Source organism: Pteronotus mesoamericanus, unplaced genomic scaffold, assembly GCF_021234165.1.
Source record: "Pteronotus mesoamericanus isolate MK-2021 breed Mesoamerican mustached bat unplaced genomic scaffold, CSHL_Meso_final scaffold_1186, whole genome shotgun sequence".
In the NCBI taxonomy this organism is placed as follows: domain Eukaryota; kingdom Metazoa; phylum Chordata; class Mammalia; order Chiroptera; family Mormoopidae; genus Pteronotus; species Pteronotus mesoamericanus.
In genome coordinates this window covers 14,343,401-14,362,172 of record NW_026555302.1, presented here as the reverse complement: position 1 = coordinate 14,362,172, position 18,772 = coordinate 14,343,401, and the positions used below count along the sequence as shown (strand labels likewise).

The window sequence follows — 18,772 nt, the reverse complement described above, 5'->3', positions numbered from 1 at the left end:
GTGCGGCTCAGTGGATGGAGCTCTGGCCTGCGAACCAAAGGGTCGCGGGTTCGAGTCCCAGTCAGGGTGGAGGCCTGGGTTGCAGGCCAGGTCCCCAGCAGGGGGTGCGTGAGAGGCAACCACACATGATGTTTCTCTCCCTCTCTTCCCCTCTCTAAAAATAAATAAATCTTTAAAAAATAGATAATGTTTTAAAATCCTCACCCGAGGATATATTTATGGATTTTAGAAGGAGAGAGAGAAACACTGATGTGAGAGAGAAACATCAACCAGTTGCCTCCCACACGCACCCCGACTGGGGGTCGAACCTGCAACCCTTTGGTGCACAGGATGACACCCCAGCCAACTGAGCCACCCGGCCAGGGCACGTGTGCCTTTTCTAGAAATGCACCAGGTGCCACCCCGTCTCCAGCTTTCCTACGTCTCACCTTCCCCTGAAGGTTCAGCAGCCTGTGCAGAGCAATGCCAAGGGAACGCTTTGGGGGCGCAGTTTCTAGAACCCCGTGAAAGCGCATCTGATGCTCCGAGTCCCCCAGCCTGACCGACTCTCTCTCACCAGACTTAAACCCCCCGGGACAGCTGTGCGCTGTATGACCTCTTGTTTTCCTGCCGGGGCCATGGAATGCCAGGTCACGATGAGACACGTTGTGTTAATTATGAGATCTTGACAACAGATGGAGGCGCAAAAGGCTTTATTGAAGTTGAAAACATTACAGCCCAACTCACTTCGTATGTTTCACACCAAAGAAACCGCCACCTGGGCAACAGGGACACAGGCATTTCAGCGTGGATGCCACAGACAAGGCAGGAAAACGGAGGGCGGGGGACTCTCGTGACGCCCCTTTCTCAGCCCTCCTTGTCCTGTTTCGTTCTTCCCACAGGGAAGGTTCTCACGGGGCACGTCTGATATCTTTGCTGAGGGGGCGGCTTTTGCGTCAAGCCACGGTGAGCGAGGAGGTTTGTCCCTTCCGGCCTTGCCAGAAGAAATCGGTCCCACCCCACCCACCAACTGTCAAGAGATGCTGAAGGAAACAGCTTCACGGCCTCCCTCTGTACCTGCCCCTCTTAGTTCTGCACGAAATCCCCGAAGGCAGAGAGGATGCCGGAGAGCTCGCCCCCAGGCAGGTCACGCACAAGGCCCGGAATTCTGAATCTAGAGGGACTTGGACCTTAGCTCAGGAATTCTCCCTCGGGAAGGAGTCTTACCTCTGAAGCACACTCGTCCAGGCCTTCCCTGGTGGACCCCCTGCCAGCGAGCCCTCGGCGGGGCAGAGCTGGGCGCGGTGGAGCCCCGTTCACAGCCCCACTCCGCAGGGGACCGGCCGTGAGCCTCGCGCCCCGGGCCCCTCTCGCCGCGTTGGGCTGTGCAGAGGATCAAGCCAGACGCCAGCCCCTCGGGAACTGCCACCGCGGGGCAGAACCCTAGGCAGTCAGCAGGCCTGCCTCTAGGTTTTCAAACGTCATTTGACTTCAGGCAAATCCCTCCGCCTTTTGTAACCTCACAGATCCAATGAAATGATGCCTGTGGACGTGGTCTGCCAACAGCAACACCGCACGAAAACCACGCAAATGTCGGTGTTAGCGTTCTTCTCATGCCCAGGCGGCGCGAAAGCCCGGGCTGCTGCGGGCCGCAGCTCCGTGGCGTTCTCGCCCTGCCCAGGTGTTCGAAGCCCCAGACTGGGGGCTCCACCGTCAGCTTCCCAGGAGGTAGGAGGTAGGATCCTGGCAGAAAAGAGCGAGGCACTTTAAGTACCGGGGCCCCCGTGCGGGTGGGGTCGGGTCCCTGCATCCCGTAAACCATGCTCGGACTCCTGTGAGACGCCGGCGGCGCGGGCCCCCGAGGTGGGGAGGGTCCCGCGTGTAGATTTCACTGTTCTTGCCCGCCACACGTTGGCTTCGAAGGTGGACGTGGGTGTTGACCAGCAGGCTGAGAGCGTGACTGTTTCAAAAAATGGTTGATTTTTGCCATTTCCCCGGTGGTCTCTTTTCTTCCTAGTCAAGATCTGTTTTGCTCAGAACGACATCAGGGGAACGAGGGAATCACCTGTAACGCTTGGCGTTGGATCTGAGGCCGTCACAACACTGTGCTGGGCTGGGGGCGACCAGGAGGGCCCGGGGGGTGCTCCCAGGCTGCCTCTCTCTCTCTGCTCCTCCTGCCGCTGGACGCCGCCGGCGAGCCAGTCGCTGCCGTCGCAGCGGGGCTGCTGGCCCCAGGGACGTGGGAGGGACCTCACCAGGACACGGGCGGAGACGCCCCCAGGCCCGAGGCGGCTGCAGGGCACTCTGCTGGGGTACGCGGGGCCGGGATTTAGGGTGGCGTCTCCCAACGCATCTGTCCTGGGCTCGGCTGAAGTGCCCGTTCACAGTGCAAGTCCAGCCCCCGCCCCGCCCCCTCGATCTCCAAGGCAGGGCCCAGCGGTCCGTGTTTAACAGCAGTTGAGGCGTTCCTGTGCCGGTCAGGCAGCTTTGGGAATCACTGGTCCAGCAGAAGAGCCTAGTTAGGCCTGCCGCCTCACTGACAGCGGCAACAGTTGCCTTCTCCATCTCAAGAAAGGCTGGGTTGCAACAATGTCTGCGCCTTGAGCCTCTGGCAAAGGCTGCCTGCGGAAGGCTGAGATTAGCTGCCTGAAGTCTGGGAGGCTGTTCCCGAGTGTTGACAGGTGGGGCTGGGCAGTTTTCAGCACAGAGTGCCTCGGGCTGGCCTGGCGGCCCCCGCCCCCCGCCCCCCGCCCCCAGGGCCCAAGCCTGGGCCAGGCACGGAGCAGGGCTCGCGGGAAGGAAGGTGAGGGCCCTCCTCTCCATTCCCTGTGTCGTGAGGGCGGCCGGCAACCCTCGGGGCTGCAGGACTGAGCCTGAGGGACAGAGCTCCCGGCAGCGTGTTTGGTGGGACAGCTGGCAGGCACCGCCAGCGCCATGACAAATGTCCCCAGCTTCCTAATGAGTCTCTGCACAGCACAGAGAAGCTGTCCCTCTACCAGGGGACGCCGCCTGCCACCTGCACCCACGCCCCCTCCTTCCGCACGGCGCTGACTCACGGTGACTCACAGGCAAACAAGCAGCACCCCGCCGGGACCTCCGCCTCCCCCTCCCGATCCTCATTTGCCTTTCTTTTTTTAAGATTGGCTTTTCAGATCGCTGGGCATATCTTTAAATACGCGGGAAGGACAAGCACATACAGCACTAAAATACTGAAATACACCATTTACATAAAAAAAAAACCCTTTAATTCTCTGGGCTTCTCGTCATTCACCCACGGCAACAGTCCATGTTCTATGCATAAGACCCCCGATTCTTTCTTGGGCGCGTCCCGCTCCCCGATTCCACCGCAGGCGCAGTGGGCCGAGGCCACGCCTTACGCCGCACTTGTCTGGTGACCCATGACACCTAGGCAGGAAGCTGCGTGGTAAGCCCCTCCTGTGAGTACACAGGGCTCAGCAGAGAAGGGACAAGGGATGCGTCCAGCAAAGCTGGGTGGACGGCCACGCCTGCCTCCCCTCACCGCCTGTGCGCACCCGAAATGCCCCTTCTCTCTCTCGACTGCAGGTGCGGGAGTCTGGGCGGCCTCCACGGGGGGCAACCTGGGCTGCGCCCCGCAGGTTAGCTCACGGGCCTGTTACCGTCTTTGCCTTTTCGTCGTCCGTAGTTTTGTCCTCTTTGGAATCGCAGGTTTCCGGCGGAAATCGTTCTCTCCCCTTGCTCTCCTCCACCGTCGCCCCCTCGCGCATGCCCGCGGCTACGAGAAGCGCGCTCATGGCCTCGGCCGCCGGTGGACGGGGCTCTCTGGTGGCCAGGCACCTGGCGCAGGGCTCAGGAGGAAGAGGCAGGGGCGCCTGCACCCCCCGCCCCCCAGCGTTCTCCAACGGGGCCCGCTGAACTCCGAGGCCGGCGACGAGGAAATGATGCTTTTCCATCATCTTCCCCGTGTGAACTGGGGCCCGAGCACAGAGACCAGGCCTAGGCTCTCAGCAGCCAGGGACGCCTGCAGCTCTAAACCTCAGCACCAGGCGTGCGGCTCTGTCTTCAGCCCTTGGACGCGCCGGCCCTGGGCTGAGTGGTCCTCCTGGTTCCTCCGGGATGGGCCAAGAGCCCCCGGGGAGTCCTTGGCGAGGCCAGTTCGGCTACAGTGGCAACCTACCCACCTGGCCCGCCCTCAGCCCCTTCCGGGCTTCATCGCCCGCGCGGGGCTGCCGTGGCAATGCCGGGGTGGGAGTGGGCGCTGGTGGGATGGTGCCCTCAACAGGGGGCCCCGGAGGCGGCCCCGGAGGAGCTGGAGAAGACCCCGTCCTCAGAGGTCGCCCACGGATCCGAAGACCAGAACGGACCCGTGTGGGAGGCAGGGCCAGGGAGGCCGAGCCTCCTCCAGTGCCTGGAACCAGCCATAACCACGCGGGGTGAGCAGCTCTGACAAAAACCTGTCAGCGAACGCGGAGTCTCCGAGACACCGACGGCGGGATGGCGTCGGGGGTCAGGGCTGAACAGTGAGACGAGAAGAAAAAGTTTTTCCTTGAAGAGAAACAAACATGTAAAGATGCACCAGCGGCTCACGCCTCGAGCAGGACTCCGCGACGCAGGCTGAGCTCAGGGCGGCTCTTCTGTCGGTCTTGGCGCACTTGTGTGTTTGCGGGCAGCTGAGCGTGGATGGCTGTCAGGGAGGGGGGTCCCCTCTGGGATCACGCGGCCGGACAGCCCGGCTTGCTCACCGGCAAGTAACTGCAGGGCTCCCGAGAGCAGCAGGAGGGGACAGGCCCTGTGCACAAGGATGTCTCAAGTCTCTGCTGGTGTCCATTTGTTTCTGGGCCACTGGCCAAATCAGATCACCTGGCCAATCCCAGATTCAAGGCGTGGAGAAACAGACTGCACTTCTGGGTAAGGAGGAAAGAGTGGCCATTTTTTTTTTAAATAATTTCTACAAAATCCAAAATCCAGAGATTTAGCTTTGGGAGGCAACGCCTATCATTTAGGCAAGAGTGGGAACAGGAAGTTCTTCTTCCTGAAAAGCAACGTCCCTTGTCTCCAAAGTATCTGGAGCGGCCGCCGGTGAGGCCAAGATGCACGGTCACGTCTCCTGTGTCCTCGAATAGCAGAGCTCTGATGGCCGAAACGACACATGGTAAACGCAGCACAAGACCTGGGCAGAGAACATGGGGTTCGTGGGGGAAACGACCCACATCCCACACACAATGAGAACACAGGTTCTTTCCTCTTAAACTGATTACTGCTTGCTCCCCGTTTTCTCCCTCGTCCCTTTCACGTGTCTGCTCGAGGCATTTGTCACAAGGCACCTGATGACGACCTGATCAGAGTGCGGAGGGAGCTGGGCTCCGTGTGTGGCTCAGCCCGTGGGAAGCCCGGGCCGGGGAGGGGAGAGCCCTTGTCGTCCAAGACTTAGGCATGTGCAGCAGAGAGAGAGAAATGTGCTCAGAACGGAGAAAGAAATACCACTTAGCTTCCCAAACAGGTGCTCTTCCGTCTTGTTCCAGCCCCTCAAGACCTGTCATTCAGAACAGCAAATTCAAGTCATTTCTGTGACCGTCCACAGGCCCTTGTCACCGAGCTTGTGAAAGGCCTTCTGATTCTAGTGTAACAACAGTCATTGACTAGCGACTGGGAGGCGCTGGGAACGGAAGGCGTATTTAGCCGGAGGCGACGTCCCATCGTCAGCAGGCGGCCTCCTGATGGTGGTGATAAATTCAGCGGCCTCGGCGCTGCCTGGGAGGTGCAAAAAGGGGTTCTGTGGGCAGAGGCGCTGTCCGGCGCCATCAGACTCGGAGAAGAACGCTGCTCGGCTGAAGCGGCTGCGCAGGATGCCCTCCGTGGCCAGAACCTTCCGCGTGGGGACGTCCTCGCACGCAGCTGTTTCCGCGATGTGATCCTCGGACGGCCGCGGTGGGCGCCGCCGAGGTTTGGAGTCAGCCTCCCTCGTGCTGCCCCCGGCCCTGGCCAAGGCGAAGATCAGCAAACCTTCCGAGGAGGTGGCCGGGGAAGGTCCCGCGCCTGCTGGCTCTTGGGTGTGTGTCTTGTCCCTGTCATCCACTTATCGTTTCTCGTCATCCAGAGAGACGTCTTACACAAACATCAGACCACAAGGGACATCCTGGTCGGAAAGTCGTTCTGGGGAAGAGCAGAGAGAGCCCAGCGTGAAACCACAGGCCGCCCGAAGCAGCCCAGCCCGGCACAGTGGGCGGAGCGCACCGCCTGCTCAGGCCCGGCCAGGCCCGGCGGGTATTTCGCTCGGCTGGCCGCTGCTGTGCCCAAGTCTCACTTGACACTGGAGCCAGCACACATCTGGCAGGACCTGCCTCCATGGACCCAGAGTGACGACATGCTTACAGCGCCAAGGCAGCTTGGGGGACGGGCCCCCGCAAACCTGACATCCTCTGCAAGTGCCCTCCCTACTCACGAGATGCTGGCCGCGACATTTTCCTCCCGAAAGAACAACGGAAGACCCTGACTTGTCTTGGAGGGATTAACGATCGCATCAAAACCTTTTTCTGTTCATGTTCTTGCCTACACGCCACACTACAGAGAACATCCAGGTTGGAATCGTGAAAACAGTGTGGAGGGAGAGGCCAGGGAATTGAGAAGGGGACCTTGGAGAGCGGCCCCAGGGCACAGGGGCACCCTGGCAGCCTCTCTCCCCCTCCCCGGGCCTCTGCAAAGGTCCCCCACCGTTTCTCTGCGGTGCAGAGCTCGCCTTTGGGGCCTGAGGGATGCAGAGCGCCGCTCTCGGCCTTTGGAGAGAGCGCAGCAGCGCGCATGTAAGGCCCTTACGCAGGAGACAGCGAGCTGGGCTGGGACCAAGGCTGCCTCCCTAAGCAGGGCGCACTGCGCCGCCTCCCCTTGGAGAGTGTCAGGGGAGGAAAGAAGTCGCCAGAGGGCCTCCAAGCGCCACGGCTGCTCGCCTTCTCTCAGATAAGGACTCTTTCCGGAACACGATGCATGACGTCACAAACCCTCACCCCCCGGGGGGCGGGGCGGAGGGATGCACTTTCAAGCATGCGCAGAGCGTTCTGCACGCACTGGCGCGGATGCCCACCTAAGGCCTGCGGGGGGAGACACGCCTAGAATCCCCGATGTAAATACTTCCTAAAGTCCGCGGTCCAACGCTCACCACCTGGACGCCTATGTCGCCTGCCCCTTCCCGCTCCCAGGTCCGGGCTGTGGGCGCGGACTCACTTCCCACTGTCCCAGGTGGAAGGAGGTGCGGAGCCAACCTGACATCCGCGCTCCCGAAGCCGGCGCCCGGGGGCCACCTGCTCTGCCCCCTGCTCAGGTGGCGCGGCCTCACCTGCTTTTTGGCGGGCTCCTTCTTCCGCCTCTTCTCCGAGGTGCTGTGGCCAGACAGGTCGCGGCCGCGGTGGGACGGCACGCGGCTCAGCTCGTGCTCACTGTAGGGCGGCAGCGCGTCGTCGGGGGCGTCTTCGTCGTCGTCCCGCGGCGCATGCGCCCGGTAGGTGGCCGGCGGCGACCAGGCATAGTAGGGGGCACCGCGCCGGGACGGCGTCTCCAGGCTGCCCCCGCGGCCCGGGTGCTCGCAGGGGGCCGGCCGGCTCACCAGCCGCGGCAGCGGGGCCTCCTCGGGGGTCCAGGCGCGCTCGGCGTCGGCAGGGGCCTCGCGGCTGCGGCTCCGCGTCCCGAAGTACCGGTCAGGCGAGTAGTCCTCGGGCGGGCCGTCGCCAAAGAGACCCCCGCGCGCCCGCGTCTCCGCACGCTCGAAGCGGCTCCCGGGCCGGGCGTCGAGGCTGCCGTCCGCCCGGCGGGACCGCGCGCCATAGGAATCGGCGAAGGCGGCCAGCTCGTCCATGGACACGGCAGGCACGCCTGTGGCGAAGCTCTTCCGCGACAGCATCTCAGACTTGGAGCGCTGCTGGCTGCGGAGACGGGGACACCGGTCAGGCGGCCGGGAAGGCCAGGGACGAGCACCTGCCTGGGCCTGAAACCCGGCCAGAGCGCGCGGCCACCTCTCATGCGCGGGGTCTCCATCCCGGTGGAGGGACGAGCACATCCTGTGGTCTCCAGGGCGCGGCCTCTGAGCGCTATCCTGCGACCTCTGGCCGGCACCACCGGCCACTGCTCACACCCTCCAGCCCCGTGGGGCGCGTGGCTTATAAGTCGCCCAGCTGTGGCCCGAGGAGCTCCTGTGACACTTCGTGACGCACAGACAGGCCTTTCCCTCCCTCCAAACGGGCCGCCAGGGAGGGATAGAGGGACCGTGGCTGGGGGAGCCTGAGAGAAAGGTGATGTCTACCGTCCTTTGAGAGCGGGCAGGGGAGTGAGGAAGGTGCTGTTCAGTGGGAAGCGGCCACCTGCCCGGGTCTCCCGAGTCACTGGCTCTGCGCCCCTGAGAGCGTCCCTGAGCCTCTCTGTATGTCTCGGTTTCCCCAGCCTAAAATGGGGACATTCACAGGGCCTGCCTTTCAGAGTGAGACAATCGAATGCAGCCGTGTAACGTGTTTGGCATTTTAACGTTTCACATAACAAGGGATCACACAGGGTGAAGATGACCGGGGGGGTCGGGGGGGGGGAGAGTTTTAGAGGCCACAGGACGAAACACGTGGCATGGGCAGCAGGGGTCACTACGGGGTTTCGAGCACCCACTGCAAGGGCCTGGAACAGCGACTTCCACACATGGCGCCACAAGCAGTCCCTCGCTTAATTAGTGCGGGAAGGGGGTGTTCTCATAGAAGGGGCGCGTGGCAGGGTAACAGGTGCAACCGGGTAAGAACAGCCTGGGGTCCGCCCGGCCCCCCGCCCGGCCCTGAGCTGCCCTCCGTGCCGCCGTCACCTGTGCCGGAAGCTGTCCCGGTCCTCCCGGTCATACTCCAGGGCCGAGGGCCCGCGGCCCCCCATGACGCTCGGCCAGTAGTCTGCATTGCTCTCCAGGTCCCTGGACACGGAAAGCTGCTTGCCCCGCATCTGGTGGTAGCCCTGGCGGAAGCTGCCGTCCTCCTCATGCAGGGAGCTGAGCTCTGAGATGGTGTTGTTATCTGCGGGGACAAAGTCAGGCTGGACGGAGCTTTCCACCTGCTGGCTGGCGGTGGCAGCCGAGACCAGGCGCCTCTGGGCACTCCCAGCCCGGGCCCCGGCCGGTCCTGTCCGGGGCAGGGGTGGAGCGGAGCGCCTGGCGTCTGCGTTCTCAGCTCAGCAGGTGCTGGCTGCACTCGAGGCCCGTGTGCCGACGGGGCGGGAGGCCCGTCCACGCCCTGTTCCTGCCCTGGAGCGCAGCATGACCGCCCCACCTGGGGCGGGTTTCCCAGAACGGCGGCTCCCTGGCCCCTAGGACGCAGCCACGCCTGGTCAGGGGGCGGCCTGCTCCTTGCACGAGTCCGCGATGAGCCACGACGGCCCTAGGCTCGCTGAGCCAAAGGGTGAAAGGACACAGAAGCCCCAGATGGCAGCGTCTTCCCTATTGTTGGCCGAGTCCCCTCCAGATGGGGCTTCCGGGCCGGCGCCCCCCGCTGGCCGCCTGAGGCTGTGGCCCTGCCCCCAGAGCAGGGGGTCCACAGGGCCAGGGGATGGGCAGCCTCGCGAGGGACCGTCCACCCCCGGCACAAAGCTCATCCAGGAGCCTGGAACGGCCTCTCCCAACGGCTCCAGGTCCACTTCCTGGGACCAGGGAGCCCCTGCCCCTCCCTGGAGAGCGTTCCAGGCGTCTGTGGCCATGGCGGCCGGGACAGCTGTTTGCAGGTGTGGGAAGGAGGAGGTGGCTAGCTGCCCCCTGGCCTCTGGCCTCTACGTGTGGCCTGGCACCAGTCCCCAATGTCCCAGCTTTTTCATTTCCTCAGGTGGCCTAGGGAGCTCTGTGCAAAAGCACTTGGGAAAAAGGACCAGAATGGAAATCAGGAAAGGAAAAAAAAAACCCTGAAACCCTATTTATTTGTAGAACTTTGAAATGGATTGAATTTCATTTTACTTAAAAAACAAATCTAGCGAATCTATTTGTCATGTAATTCAAGCCATTTGTTTTCTACAATCCTTTGGTCAGAACTTCAAAATATTATCAAAATCAACATTTACAACACGGAAGGCCTGGCTGTTGAGCGAGAGGGGGGCCGAGCCCGGACGTGGGAGGCGCCCACGTGGCCCGAGCTTCCCTCCGCCGCCTCCCGCCTCCCCAACAGCCCTCGTCCTCGGACGCGCAGAGAACTGCGGCCGCTTCCCACCGGCGACCGGAGGGCGGTCCCGTCCCCAGGCAGGACACAGCTCCTCTCTGGTCTCCCCAGGACCCGGGCTGACCAGGGGTGCCCTGCGGTCTGGTCGTCTGTCGTTTTGGATTAAAACCTGGTTTTAAACCTTTCTTTCTTCCCAGAGACTCTTGGTTAGTAAAGTCTAGAACCTTTCTTTTCTCGTGACCCCAGCAAAGCCCAGCCTCCTGGGAATCAGAGAGAACTTTGACACGGCCAAGCGTGAGGACGGCCCAGGCACGTGTGACTCCTGAAAATTCACGTTATTGGCTCAGCGCTCTCCTGAACCTTCAGGAGATGCTTGGTGCCGCCACGCAGCGCGGCCCTCTGCTTCCCCACCCTGGCGGACGGTCCAGGGTGCGTGCTGTAGGGTTTCCGCCACGTTGGACGTGAACATCAACCTCCACCGCTTCGCTGACACCTAACGCTGAACGCGGGGACAGGACGGGACAGGCAAACTCTTCCTGTCGAAGGCCACGCGGTAACTGTCGTAGGACTCGCGAGCCGCACGGCCGCGCCTCGTCAGCTCTGCCACCGCAGCGTGCACGGGGTCGCCGACAACAGGCTTGTATAGTGAGTTGGTGAGGCTGCTCTCCAGTCCAACCCACTTACGGAAACAGGAGGCGGGACGTGCGTGCACCGGGAGCTGTAGTTGGCCGGTCCCTGCGCCCGGGTTTCAGACCAAAACGGTCCCCAGAGCAACCCCTCATCCCAAGGGGCAAGGCACGTGGGGGTCGCACGGACTAGCGAATTCACGAGCCTGGCCCTGGAACGCCCGCGTCTCGCGGGATGGGCCCCTCCCGCGTCGCGACCTGCCGCCGTGAGGCCCGCCCTGGGATGAGGCCTGTGAGGATGTCCCACTTCCGTGACCCGCTCCCCCCGCCCCCGGGGCGGCTCTGCTCTCCAGGAGGGGGCCCTCTGCGAGTCCAGGGAGCTCCTGTCCAGCCTCATCGCTGTGTCTTTCTTGTCACGCCAGCCGGCCGGTTCCAGGAGACGGGCTGCAGTTCTGGCGCCGGCACCGAGGACTGGCACTGGCGACACCACCCCCCACCCCCCGGCCCCGCCCACCACCTCCCTCCATCCTCTGAAAAGCGAGGACGCGAGACAGAGGCCTCGGTCTCCTCCAGCCCCAGCGCCCTTCCGCCGGGGAGCTGGAAGGCTGTGCCCTCTGGGCAGAACGCGCCGCCCGCCGCCCGCCCAGCACTTCCTTGAGGAAAGAGCCCACGACGGGAGTCAGGAGGGCTGTGTTCTGGTGTCACTTCCACCCTCTGGCTTCTGTGTCCTCGTCCTTGCCCTGCAGAGGTGGATCGAGGCCATGGCGAGGTCCCCTTGGACTCCAGGGTTCCTTGGCCTTGTCACCCGCCAGGCCTTGGAGGCCATTTTCACCCAGGGAGACGGGAGATGCCACCTCGTCTAACTTCTCCGAGCTGTGACCGTCACGGGCTTGCTCTGTGGGCCCCTTCTCCTCGGCCGCCGCTGAGCTCTCTGCCGCCCTCCAGGGATCCATGACGACACGGTTACAACCAGCTCATCAAGCGCGGTGACATCTGCATTCTTGACACTCCAATCTGGAGCCGGTCTTTTTATAGTCGTGAGGTGGGAGGAGGCGCGGTGCGTGCCACTCGGACGGGAGGAATTTAGAACCAAAACCCCAGGGGGGAACCTGTTGTCCTTTGTCTGAACAAAGCTCCTCCAGGCTGGGGTGCACGGTTTCCCCCCAAATTCCATCACGTCCCTCGTCGGTTCCGGGGTGACAGAGCACGGAGACCTCACTGCCACGCCTGCCAGCACCTGCCCGGGCTGCCTCTCCCCGCAGCTGGCCGTCGGGAAGCTGCCCAGAGAGCCGGCTGCGTTGGCGGCCAAGTCCCCAAGGGCCAGGGTGCATGAAGGGTTTGGACCCCGTCCCCTACACGCTCAGTGTTTTAAAAGGTTTTTGACCAGCGGGGCCGCCTCTTGGCTTGCGCGTCCATCTCTGCGGCTGGGCACCTCGGGAACGAAGGCGCCTCGTTCACGAACTCCGTTGGCCTGTTTGTCTCTCACGCCCCCAGGGGCTGCGGCGCCCAGCCAGCCGCCAGCTGGACTGCTGTTCAGCGCGCGGGCCCTTCGTGCTGGAAGAGCTGAGCCCTACGCTTCCACCGTGTCGCCACCCCGAATGCGTCCCACAGGGGGTGGTCGGGACAGACGGGTGTAGGAAGTCGCCGGGCGGCGGCACGGCCGGCTCCGCGGAGACCCAGCAGGTACCTGGGGGCACCACGGCTGCTGTCCCCTTCCCCCTTTGCCCTCCCTCCTGCACACGGGAAGCCACTCTCTTTGGGTGGCGTCAGCGGCACCCCTGCCCATTCTGACCCCGAACGCCAAAAGCTGCCCACGTTCGGTGGCTGGCCCCCCGCCCCAAGTCCCCGTTAGCTATGAATTCCCCCGCGCCGCCCCGACCCGGGACCCGCGGATGCTCACAGCGGCCTCTCAGCCTCCTGGCGGGGTCGAACTGCGCCAGCTCCTTCTCGACGTAGTACAGCACCTTCATGGAGTCGCGCTCCTTGTCAGTCTGGATCCGGTAGCCTTTGCGAACTGTCGGGGGAAGGACAGCGCGGTGAGCGGACCCTCAGGAGGCGGAGGCTCTCGCCTGCCTCACCCGGAAGAGAACGTGGTTCCTGCGCAACAGCTGCCCCGAGGCTGCCCCGCACGGGAATCTCCGGTGGCACCCTGAAGGCGCCCTTTGTCGCGCGGTTCCCCGGGAACGGGGGGCGCAGCGGGTCAAAGACCGAGTTCTGTCCCCGTGCGTTTTTTGTCTTTGTTCACCTCTGCTCCCTGTCTCCCCACCTCCAATAGCCCCACTGAAAGCGCGTCCTCCCCAAGCCCAGGACTCCAGAGCGACGGAAACACACTAGCGAAAGCGCGCGGTCTGGACTGAGGACCCAGCTCGCGCTCTCGTCTGAGCACCGCGCCTTCCCTCGGGAGCGCCTGCATCCAGGACGCAGGCCCTCGGCCTCAGGGGCCTCGACAGAGGGGGCCTGAACACCTGTGGTGGCCTGGGAGATGGGGTACAGATTCCAGAACTGGGGGTGGCGTAGGAGCTAAAGAGAGTAGTAATACCAGATTACAGGCTCTATACACGTTCGTACGAAAATGAGACGCTAAACACATGGATCACCCTTTACAGTTTCATTTTTCCCTTTCGGAAGGGAAATGCCCTACTTTAGACACGAGCAATTCAACCTGCTGCGATGCGGTCGCACGCAGGCGTTATTTTCAGGGCTCCATAAACAACAGAATTAAAGCCCCCGAGACCATCCCACATCCTGCATCGCCGGCCCTCACGCTGTGAGGGACCAAGGCTGTGGGAGCCCCGCCCACTTGGACATCAGCCAAGCCCCGCACCGGCCCCGGGGGCGGCGGGGGGGAGGGCGGGCAGGGGGTGGGGCACAGGACAGCAATGGTGACAGACAACACTGGGGGCACTGGACACGCGCCGGGTACACGGCCACGCTTTCCCAGCCACGCTGTCTGCCGAAGTCTAACCGACTGGACATCTTGCCTGTCTTGGAGTCCAGGGTCACAGCAGGAAGGAGAGACAAAGGCAACGGGGAAGCAGAACCCAGAGTGGGAAGGGGCCTTCGGTGGCGACGGCGCTGCGGTCTGAGGCGTGGCCTGTCCTCCAGCCCGTTGGGAATGTACCGCGATGTGAAACGAGAGACCCAACGCCAACATCTCTGCCCCCGCAGCGCGGCGGACATGGGAAGATACCGCAGGACTCACGCGCCCCCGGCGCTCTGGCCGTGCCGCCCCGGCTGGGGACAAGGCGCCCACACGAGCCGCGTCCGTGGGAGATTAAGAGAATATTCTGCAGCCCTGGCGCCGAAGGCTGAGGGACGCCCACACGCCCCTGGGCAGGGGCGCTGGTTTCTATGTGGGCGCGCACGGCGCAGTCCATGCTCATCTCGAACTGTGGCGGTACTTCAAAAAAAATGAACGAATCTCAGCACACGCTCTTCAGCGCCGCTGCCTCCCGGAGGTGACATCCCCGTCCTTTCGCAGGGGCAATTATTAGCAGGGATGACTTTATCTATCAAGCCACGCGGCCTTCCATCTCTGCAGCGGTGTCGGCAGAGTAGCAGACAGACCGGCTAAAGCACAGGGACCCCACGGAGCTGCTGTCTGCCCTGAGGCGGCGCCCCTGCCGGGGGGAACGCAGGGCTGGGGGCCCTGTGGACGTGCCACTGGTTTATGGGGGACCCCACGTAAATGCTGGACTCTCTAGGACTGTTTTCGTGTGAAGGGCAACTAATGCTTCCCACACTTTGAATTGTCTCTTAAAGGAGAGGCGACAAGGACTGAATGAGCGGCACCGTGTGAGTTCCCTGTAATTACTGGGGGGCTCAAACATCGCCTCCTCTAAAAGCTTCGGTTCTCGCCCCTAGAGAGGCTCTCCCTCTCCTCTCTCTGTCTCACTCCTAACTTACTAATCGTTCAGTCTGAGTTTTTATCCCGGCCCTTCCTGTATTCTAGTTCAAGTTATTTGTATAAATGCGTGAACTTCCCAAAGATTCTCGAGGGACAGGAATCCTTACCATTCTGTGGGGGGGGGGGGGGGGGGAAGAAACCTAGGCCCTTGCTTGACACACAGTAGGTGCTTAGTGTCCCTTGCAGCCTGAGGGCGAAGAGGGGCCGACAGGTGCTTTAGGACGAGCGTTTGCCATGAGCTTCCCTCTCGAGACGGCAGACGCCCCGAGGGCGAGGCCAGCTCCCTGCGTTTCTCTCTGCATCCAGCCTGTGCCCGGCGCCGACGTCCAAAACGGGTGTGTGTGTGTGAGAGAGGGAAGGAAGGAACGGACGGACGGACAAATGAACGAATGGAAAGGAGACCAGGAACGGAACCGGTGTCACAAGCGATGACCCAGGGAGGCGGGGAGGCCACGCAGGGGGTCTGCCAGAGAATTCTGACCCGGAAGGAGAAGGCTGGGGTGGGAGCTGGAGGCAGCCGCAAGGGTTCGACAAGTTTCGCGTTATTTTGTTATCACTGATGATTTCCTAGGTAAAGCATGGTTGCAGGCTTCCGGGAAAGGGCAGGCTCTACCACTGCCTGTGGCTTTTTCTAGGTCTTCTTAATACATGAAGCGCCGTTAAGGTCAACTTTCAGTAGTAACTACCGGTGTCGATGTGCCCACTGTCCCCTGGCGGCGAGAGGTGGCCGCCACCCTCAGCAACGGCTGGACACCTCCCAGTTAACTGTGGCTTGGACTGGAGCTTAGATGGTTCTGTGTCTTTGTGACGAATTACACTCCTTGCCACGAGACGGCCTCGATTACACGTGTGCAGGCTGTCTGGCCCCTGAAAAGCCACAGGGACTATTTCCAGCCTCAAACGGGGACGGCCGTTTGCCCGTCGATCCTGGCTGCGAAAGGGACCCCCCTGGAGACCGTCCGCTTTGACTGCTTGGCCACACAGGCCCGTGACTTCGGACATCGAAATCCCTCTCATTTGTCAAAAGCGGACACAGGCAGAGTATTGATCTTGAGACTTTAAAGCCAGCACCCGTTTGGTTCCGGGAGCTTAAGGGCCGGCCATTCTCCCCTGAAAAGGTGTGGGTTTTTTTTTAATCGCCAGCCCTCAACTCCATAGCGCGGCTCACTGTAAGGAGTTACATCGTGCTGAGCACACTGGGGTCTGGCCAAGCCCCCGACACGGTCAGGGCCAAAAACAAACAAACACACCCGCAGGCCCTTCTCGGTCCCTCCGAGCGGGTGGGACCTCCCCTTCTGAGCCGGCACGAGGGGACAGCTCCATCAGCACTGCTGCGGCATTTTACTCATTTTACTCGTGCGCGCGCCGGCCCCCAGCAACCTCTCTGCTAGACCGTCGGCTCCTGCCGGGCAACGTGCAGGCGTTCACCGCATGTTCCTGGATTTGAAAAATAAACAGAATCCTGTCTGGTTGACATTTATCGGTAATTTGTCTGAAGATCAGAGAACTCGGACGTGCGGTGGTATTTCGGTAAGAGATGTCCTGGACCGTCGGCCAAAGTCCAGCATTTTTTTTGGAAAATGACTTTTTATTCCTGGCGATGCCCCCCTTTCGGGTGGGTGGGCAATTGATTCTCAAGTTCAGTCTGGGCCGAGACCTCCGGACGGGGGCGTCCTACCGCAGCTCCTCTGATTTATCAGCCTTGCGGCCTTGGCTTCCCCGCGAGGGGACGTAGGGATGATGTTCCTTTTTAGGCCACAGTATAATTTTTAAAAATTCTCATTGTTAAAGAATTTGAGCTAATACTTTTGGCCCCCTGAAGGCTCAACCATTTTTCAGTGAATTTCTCCGCTGCCGCCACAGGAAACTCATAAAACGTGCCAGACACGCGCCTAAGGCAGGTCCCCCCGGACAGAGCCTCGCTCTCCGCGCCCAGCGTGACGAGCTAAGTCAGGCCGTTGGTGGATGATGCGACAGCTGCCAGCTCCCACCCCCAGGTGACAGCGCCACCGTGGGAGAGGCGAGGCTGAAGATTTGCATGTTCTCTGTGTGCATACAGTAGGCATATATATAGACACACATCCTTATTAGTTTGGAAAATGACATTTCAAAACCCTACCTGCCTACTCAGTTTTTTTTTTTTTCCCCCCCTGATGGGAAGAGGATGGTAGATGTGATCATAACACAGAGGCGAGCAAGGGGAGAGTCGCTGCGGGAGACCAGGGAGGAGGTGAACCCCTTCGTCCAGGCGGGAGACGCGGCCGCAGGGACGAGGGGACACTCAATGGATTGGGGGTTACGTGGAGCTATGGTCTGAAGGACGTGGCGATCAGCTTGACGAGGGGAGTGGGGGAGGGGAGAGGAGGACTGAGTCCCAGCTTCTGCTTCGGGCTGGTCGGTGGGCGGGGGTGGCGGCCACTGACACGAGGCGCGGATGCGCCGATGCCCACAAACGGCAGGTGGATTCGGTTTCCCGGAGGCCGAGTTTGAAACGCCTGCGGGCCATCCAGGTGGAGGTCTCCGGAAAGCGGACAGACACGCGGGACAGACGGTCGGAGGGGAGGTCGGGGTCACCGGCGTACAGACAATGTGACAGCCTGGAAGGCAGTCCAGTTTCCCAGGGAGGGGACAGTGGACCCGACGGGACTGCCCCCCTCGGGGCGACGTGCGGAAGCGGGGGAAGTCCTGCAGAGTACGCCGCGGAGGAAGGCAAGGCAAGGGTGGCAGAGGCTGCTGGGAAGGGCGGAGAAGGGTCCCCTCGTCCTAGCAGGGGGGTCCTGGCAAGCACGGGCCTCTGGGCGGGTGACGGCCACAGCGAGAGGAAAGTTAGTTGGGGCGTCGACGAGAGCAGAGGACATATGAATCCCTCCCAACTCTTTCAAGGAGCATGGCAGTGCAGAGGCAAAAGGGGACAGGGAAGTACCATCAGAGGACTACAGGGTGCCTGCAAATTGTTGTATTTTAGCAGGAGGGTTTGAGGGTTTTTTTTTTTTTTTTTTAGGATTTTGTTTGGGTTTTTTTTAGAGAAAAGGGAAAGGGAGGGAGAAAAAGAGGGAGAGAAACATTGATGTGGGAGGGGAACATTAATTGGTTGCCTCTCACACTCTCAGCCAGAGACCTGGCCTGCAACCCAGGCCTGTGCCCTGCCAAGGAATCAAACCTGTGACCTTTCGGTTTGCGGGATGATGCCCAACCCACTGAGCTACACCGATCAGGGCTGAGCATGTGCTGAAGGCTAATAGGACGGAATCACTAAACACGGGAGGCTGGAGATGTGAGCTGGGAATGGGGTTTGGTGTGGATGTTCAGCAAGGAGAGAACCTTGGCAGGGTGGCGGGGGGGGGGGTGGACCTGGAGCCAGGGAGGAGCAGGCGGTCATCCGCCCTGGTCAGAGAGGTCTCAGCCGCCTCGATGAAGAACAGGAGGAGGAACCGGTGCCCCTCACCTCTCTCCCACTCGGTAGCCAGCTGGCTGCACTAGACACAGCTCATCAAAGATGCCAGTTCAACACCACGCTGCTCCAAAGAGTGCTGCGTACAGATGGAATCTGAGAACTTCCTGTTGCTAGGTGACTACCCCAACTCGAGGTAGCATGTAACTACAACATGAGCTAAATTTACATCTTTCTAAATCAGCTTTTCTGAACATCTCAAACATGCGGTAGAGAACAATCTACATGGAACGCTGGTGTCATCTGTAATTGCAGTCATGGGGCCGCAGGACAGAACGTGCCCGGGGGATCATAGAAAATACTTCTGTCCTGAACCACGAGCCAGAGAATGACCGTGCGGCCAGGCTGGCCGCGGCGGATGTTGATTGTGCCTTGTCCCCTTCTCCTCGTGCACAGAGCCCTGAATTTGCTCCTTTCCAAGGTCAACAGGCGTTCCAGCCTAAGAGATGAGTCTTGATCGGCCCAAGCCAGTCTGGGTTAGGAAGGGGCTCGGGACACGGTTCTGGCCAGTAAAACCGCAAGGTGTCAGCAGGAAGGAGCAGGGCTTCGGGAAGGGCCCCCGCACCCCTGAGAAAAGAGCACAAGCAGAAGCACGCCTGTCTCCTGCCTCCGAATGCGCGCCGCCCCCGGAAGGGGGGCGGGGGTCCCCGGGTAATGGGAACGCTCAGGAGGCCAG

The 18,772-nt window shown here is 61.6% G+C and overlaps 1 protein-coding gene across 1 annotated transcript in view; it reads right to left on the bottom strand.

Moving 5' to 3' along the window:
• Window positions 1-5,986: 5,986 nt before the first annotated feature.
• Window positions 5,987-18,772, bottom strand: part of ILDR2 (immunoglobulin like domain containing receptor 2) — a 45,452-nt gene continuing 32,666 nt past the window's right edge. Inside the window, exons 6-9 of the mRNA XM_054587567.1 lie at window positions 12,639-12,752; window positions 8,786-8,987; window positions 7,289-7,871; window positions 5,987-6,111 (exon numbers count right to left, since the gene is read on the bottom strand). Coding sequence (XP_054443542.1) covers window positions 6,076-6,111; window positions 7,289-7,871; window positions 8,786-8,987; window positions 12,639-12,752 — 935 coding nt within the window. The 3' untranslated portion in view covers window positions 5,987-6,075. The remainder of the gene's footprint in view (window positions 6,112-7,288; window positions 7,872-8,785; window positions 8,988-12,638; window positions 12,753-18,772) is intronic.